Source organism: Cnephaeus nilssonii (genome assembly GCF_951640355.1).
Source record: "Cnephaeus nilssonii genome assembly, chromosome: 7".
Lineage (NCBI taxonomy): Eukaryota > Metazoa > Chordata > Mammalia > Chiroptera > Vespertilionidae > Cnephaeus > Cnephaeus nilssonii.
The window spans coordinates 85684686-85690685 of NC_137078.1; the positions used below are offsets into that span (position 1 = coordinate 85684686).

Consider the following 6000-nt stretch of genomic DNA (forward strand, 5'->3'; position numbering starts at 1 on the left):
AAGAATCCTGTTCACACTTCAGGTTACTCGGCCCATGTATTTTAGGCTGCTGTCCTTGGGGGGGGACAAGGAAGGAGGATCCAAGTTGTCTGTCCCCACTGAGTGGGAGACCAGGGACAGGGTGGCTGCCTGGGGCTTGGCTTCTGCTGGCAAAGCCCCAAGAGCAGTGAGGAGAGGGGAGCGTGTCTTGGCCTCTCGTCTGTTCCGCAGTCGGCTCCGTCTCCCTACCACGGGCTGTTTGCTAAAAATGAGATTCCCAGAGGCCCCCCTCTGCACCCCGCAGGATGGCGGGGCCTCTCAGGCCTGCCCATGAGGTGGGGAGAGGCCCAGCAGGTGCGGGGGGGGGGGGGGGATGGAGAGTGCTTCGTGATGTCGGATTCTGAGCCCAGCGCTCTGTTTTCCCAGCCCCTCATCTGTGTCCATCTTCCCATCAGAGCCTCCTCCCTCAACTTTTAATATATATATATATATTTTATTGATTTCAGAGAGAGGAAAGGAGAGGGAGAGAAACATGGATCGGCTGCCTCCTACACACCCCCTACTGGGGATCGAGCCAGCAACCAGGGCATGTGCCCTGACTGGAATCAAACCATGACCTCCTGGTTCATAGGCCGATGCTCAACCACTGAGCCACACCAGCCGGGCCTCCCTCAGCTTCTTACTTAGTTACCCCTCCGTCATCCGTCAGCACCTCAGAGGCCTTCTCTGAGTTCCCTGCTCAGGGGAGACCCTCCGCACATCGTGGGCCCCTCAAGCCCCTGCAGCTACAAATGTAAGCTTGTTGGATGACCAACGAACGTCTACTTCTCCCTCCAGACCCTCAGCTCCATAAGGGCTGGGGCCGTGTATTTTCTCCCTCACCATTTCCTCATCTCAGCGTCTAGCACAGTGCACCCATAGAATTCTCTCGAATTAATTAATTCTTTTCATTCCATCACACAGAGACCCTCCCTGTTCTCAAAGGGCTTGAAAGGCTCAGATACTACACATTATCACACTTAATCCTCACAACCCAGGGTGCATTGTATTCCCACTTTACAGGCAAAGAAATGAGCTTCAGAGGTAAAGCCACAAGCCCCAAGATACAGCCAGTACGTGGCTTTGAACTCAGGATTTGAACTTAGTTCTGTCTGGCTTCGGGGCCCCAGCTCTGCCACTATACCACCCTGCTCTCCTGCCCCCAGGGGTCTTTGGGTCTTCCCTTGCAAACCTTCCCCCTGCACGCCAAAATGCCTACGCTCAAAACTGACAAGCAGAATTCATTCATTCATTCATTCACTCATTCATTCAACCAATCAATTGACTCACTTATTGGTTGTGCCAAGCCTTATATGGAGAGTCAGATAGAGCAGAGGCTTTTCTCTGTCCTGGGCTCCCCTCTCCTCACTGCTCTTGGGACTTTGCCAGCAGCCAAGCCCCAGGCAGCCACCCTGTCCCTGGTCTCCCACTCAGTGGGGACAGACTAATTTGGATCCTCCTTCCTTGCCCCTCCCCCAAGGACAGCAGCCTAAAATGCATGGGCCGAATAACATGGGTAGGATCACAGTCCATTTGGCCCCGTCATTCTCTGAGGATTCTAGGACCAGAGGAGGGACAGGGTTCGGCCCCCTTCTCCCATGCATTTCTTTGACGGTCGCCTCTCCCAGACAACTCTGGGAAAAGTTCTGGACGTGCAGTCACAAGACCAGGGCTCTAGCTCCGGGTCTAGGCTAGCTGCGGGCCCTTAGGAGAAAAAGGCACCCTGCCTCTCTCTGAACCACCGATTCCTCATCTGTGAAATAGGGATGGTGATAAGGATTCCAATGCTTACCAGTCAGGGAGGGAGGTGAGGATTAAGTCATTCAGACCCAGATATACAGTTATCACATGGTTGGCCATGGGCTTGCAATGTGGGGACCTCTGGGGGCTAGCTACACTGCTGGCCAAGATGCATGTTTTTGAAATATGTTTTTATTGATTTCAGAGAGGAAGGGAGAGGGAGAGAGAGGTAGAAACACCAATGATGAGAGAGAATCATGGATCGGCCGCCTCCTTCATGCTCCCCAGTGGGGATCAAGCCCGCAACCCAGGCATGTGCCCTTGACCGGAATCAAACCCTGGACCCTTCAGTCCACAGGCTGACGCTCTATCCACTGAGCCAAACCAGCCAGGGCAGCAAGATGCACTTGATAATGTGATTTAAGGAAGGCTGGCTGGGAGCACCCCTAGCAGGCTGAGCCCAAGGCCTCCCCTGAGTGGACCCTCAGAAGTGAGGCCTTCCCCCAGCTCGGTGGTAGCGGGGTGCTATGCTCATCAGCCCACCAGCCGGAGGCCCTGGAGAAGAGGCTGGAAATGGGAGTGAACACACCGACACTCAGCTTTCCTCAGATAGAGCACCAAGGGCTCCCCAAGAGAGGGTGTGTGCCAGGAACCTGGAACCCTCCGAACGGTAGCTACTCTCAGGCCCACCTTAGGACAAGTGCCTCCCTCACTCTCCCCTCTTTAGTAGGCACTAGATTCTAAAGGATCTGGAAAATTCCCCCTCTTCAGCTTCCATTGATTGGGCCCAGGCACCCGGCCAGCTGCATTACACATGCTCTCTCGTCGACACCTCACAAAAACCCTGTTGAAGAAGGTCCTATTACGACCTCATCCTATAGATGAAGAAAGTGGGGCTCAAAGACACGAGGTGACTCACCCACGTCCCAAAGCCAGCTCATGACAGAGCTGGGACTGACACATACACAGGTTGGTCCAGCTCTAACCCCTGCACTATCTGTGAAGGCAAAGTGGAGAGAATCACGGACAAAAACACAAAGCAAAGATCATCGCCGCCTGTGCTGGGGGAATTTGCCCACTGTAGCTGGTGATGAGTCACTGAAAACGCAGGAAATTCTGTGCCTTCCACTCTTCCTGGAGGAGCAACGATCCCCCCGAGCTCATGGATGCCAAAGCCCCTCAACACCCACACACCGCATCCAATACTGTACTCCAGTGCCCTGAGCTCTGCCCTGTAGAAACCCCACACTTCCCCGTCGAGGAGATTGGGTCTCTATCCTTAGGACAGGGAAACTGAGGCAGGTGGGAGGTTGGGCAGGGTTGGAAGGGTTGTTCCCGCTCTGATGGGCACCAGTGACTGGGCCGATACCACAGTTCACACCTCCAACTTCTGAGTCCACCATCTCCCTCCGCCTTGCCTGGTGGCACCACAGCCCAGAGAGGTTTAGGGCTGTGCCCTCGATCAAGCAGCACGAGGACCCATTTTCAACTAACGGTAAATACCAGGGCATCTTTGTTGTCACAAGAATAGGAGCTTCCTTTCCATCCTTTTGCTCGTGTCTGAACTAGTGGAGCTGGTTTGGGGGGCTGCTGCTGGGGCAAGCCAGTGATGTTTTAGACTTGAGGAGAGGTTCATGGATTCCAGGAAGAGAGCCTTACTTCCCGATGGGAAAGCACAAACTCCGGCCCAAACACGCCTCTGCTGCCTTTGGCAGGAAAAGACTAGAGAGGAGGGGAAGAGTAAACTGAATGAATAAATTAGAACTTGCTAAATAAATTATATTGACAGGACAAATCAATGGAATATAAAAAGAAGAAGAAGAAGAGAGGAGGGGGAAATGGGAAGGGCATTGGTGAACAGGATCTGAGGCCTCTCAAAATCACACCCAGAGCTCCCGCCCAGATGGCCACGGGGGACAGGAGCAAAGGACTGACTGGCCTGGACAGTGTGGCTCAGTGGTTGAGCATCGACCTATGAACCAGGAGATCATGGTTTGCTTCCTGGCCAGTGGGGGGCATGCAGGAGGCAGCCAATCAATGATTTCCATCATTGATGTTTCTCTCTCTCCCTTCCTCTCTGAAACCAATAAAAATAGACTAAATAATAATAACAAAAAGAACGGACTGGCTGGCCCACAGCTGTTGTCCACGGTACCCAGGAACCACGGGCTCTCCACTGGCAAATGCACACACAACTGCACAAACACAAGTGTCTAAGGGCACTGTGGATGCCCCTCCCTCTGCCTCAAGGATTTGACAAGAAACAGCACATTGTCATGTTATCATACACGAGAACCACAAACTGGCAGTGTGGGGCAGCACACACCAACACAGGGACCCCAGCAGAGGACCACCAAATGTGATTTGGTAAGTGCCCCACGCACGCTGCAGACACACTCTCTTCCCCGCCCCCAACCCCCCCACCTGCATAGACAGCCGTTTCCCCCAGAGTTCCATGGCACTTCAAACACCTCTGCCCGCCCCTATGGGGTTCAGAAGTCCAAACATACCGTGCGTCTGTACAGTCACAAACACAGACTCACCCACTCACAAACTGGCAGGTACACAAACTGTCGCCAAACTGTTCCACAATGCCTGATGCAGAAAGAAATGCCAACAGATGATCCCATGTCATTAGTTACACACACACACACACACACACACACACACACACGCACACAGAGATACAAATCCAGCGTCCTCTCCCAAGGAAAGTGGTCTTACCGCTGGGCCCCATGCGCCCCCTACAGAAAAGTACGGAGGCCCGGGGAGTCCGGGGTCCCCCGTCAGGGTCCCTCCACACCCGGGCCCAGCCCCGCTGCGCCAGCCGGCAGCGGACTCACCGGACGATGCCATACATGACGAGCACGTTGCCCAGCAGCCCCACGGCGCACACCGCTGAGTACAGCGCGGTGATGGCGATGGCCAGGGCGAGGGACGAGGCGCTGCGGACGCCGGGCGGCCCGGACGCGTTGGTGCCCGCGCTGGGGAAGGCGCTGGGGAAGGCGTCCGAAGCGGTGGCGAGGAGCGGGGGCTGCAGCTCGGCGTCGGCGGAGGGGGCCGGCTCCATGGCGGCTGGGCGGCCAGCGCCGCGTTACTCCCCACCGTGCGCCCTGGGCGCAGAGTCCAGAGGCTTGGAGCGCGCCAAGGGCTGGGGCTGAGGCCGAGGCCCCGACGCCGCCGGCTGCAGCGCCCGGGCAGCCCCGCTCCCTCCGCGCCTCCTTCGCCCGCCTCGCAGCCCGCACCGGCCCGGCCCCGGGAGCCCTCCCGCCTGTTCTCCTCGCCCGGAGCTCTCTTAACTGGGAGCCGCTGCGGGCTCCTCGGACGCGCCCGCCGCGCGCACCACGTGGCCCGGAGGCGGCCTCCAGTCTGCGCCCGCGACCGGGGGCGGGCGCTGCACCACCGGCTTGGAGCTGGGCCGAGGAAGCTTCCCACTCTCCCCCACAGATGCTCCTTGGGCTCGGGTGTACGCGACCCCAGCCGGGACACCCCCTCCCCACCCAGCCCCACACACACCTTGGCTGCTTTGGAGTCAGAAGGACCCGGACGTGAATCTTGCCTCTCACCCTGCACTAAGGATCAGTGACCTTGGGCGAGTCACTTAACCTCTCAACTCCATTCTCCTCCCCTGTAAAATGAGGATGATCACACCACTGGGCTCAGAGATTAATTAAGTGAAGAACTTAGCTCGGTGCCTGGCACACAGTGAGTGCTCCACAAATAGCCATTAGGATCCATGGTTTCTTGAACCCCATTCATTCACGCAGCGGCCTTGGGGGCGTGTAAGAGCCAGGTAATACTGGGGATCCGCTAGTGCACCAGAGCTGATGTGGCCCCTGCCTTCGGGGGCGTACAGTCCAGTGAAGGAGAGACACCGACCCTAAAGTTACACCGATGAAGATCCAGTTACAAATGGAGGAAAGTGAAGGTCAGCAAGGCTTTCCCGAGGCGGGGCCTACAAAACAGAGGTCAGGACAGCTTCCCCGACAAAGTGACACGGAAGGCGAGATGTGAAGTTTGGGAACCACATGTCCACATGTGCAAAGGCACTGTGGTCAGAGGGCTCAGCGGAGGCCAGGGGAAGAGAAGGGAAGGGAGCCAGTGTGGAGGGAATGGGATGAGGGGGTGGGAAGGTCTCCAATGCCGCCGGAAGGGGGCATTTCTCATATTCCTTCCCTAACCTGACCTGCCCCGGCCCAGAACCACCCTCCGTGGGGCTCCTGTCCTTCCCAGAACATTCTC

At 56.7% G+C, this 6000-nt stretch overlaps 1 protein-coding gene across 1 annotated transcript in view; it reads right to left on the reverse strand.

Moving 5' to 3' along the window:
• The window catches only part of OPRD1 (opioid receptor delta 1), a gene marked incomplete at both ends in the record, with an annotated part of 31050 nt that extends 26222 nt beyond the window's left edge, over positions 1-4828 (reverse strand). The window contains one exon of the mRNA XM_079776518.1: positions 4602-4828. Within this exon, the coding sequence (XP_079632644.1) occupies positions 4602-4828 (227 nt within the window). The remainder of the gene's footprint in view (positions 1-4601) is intronic.
• Between the last annotated feature and the right edge of the window lie 1172 nt (positions 4829-6000).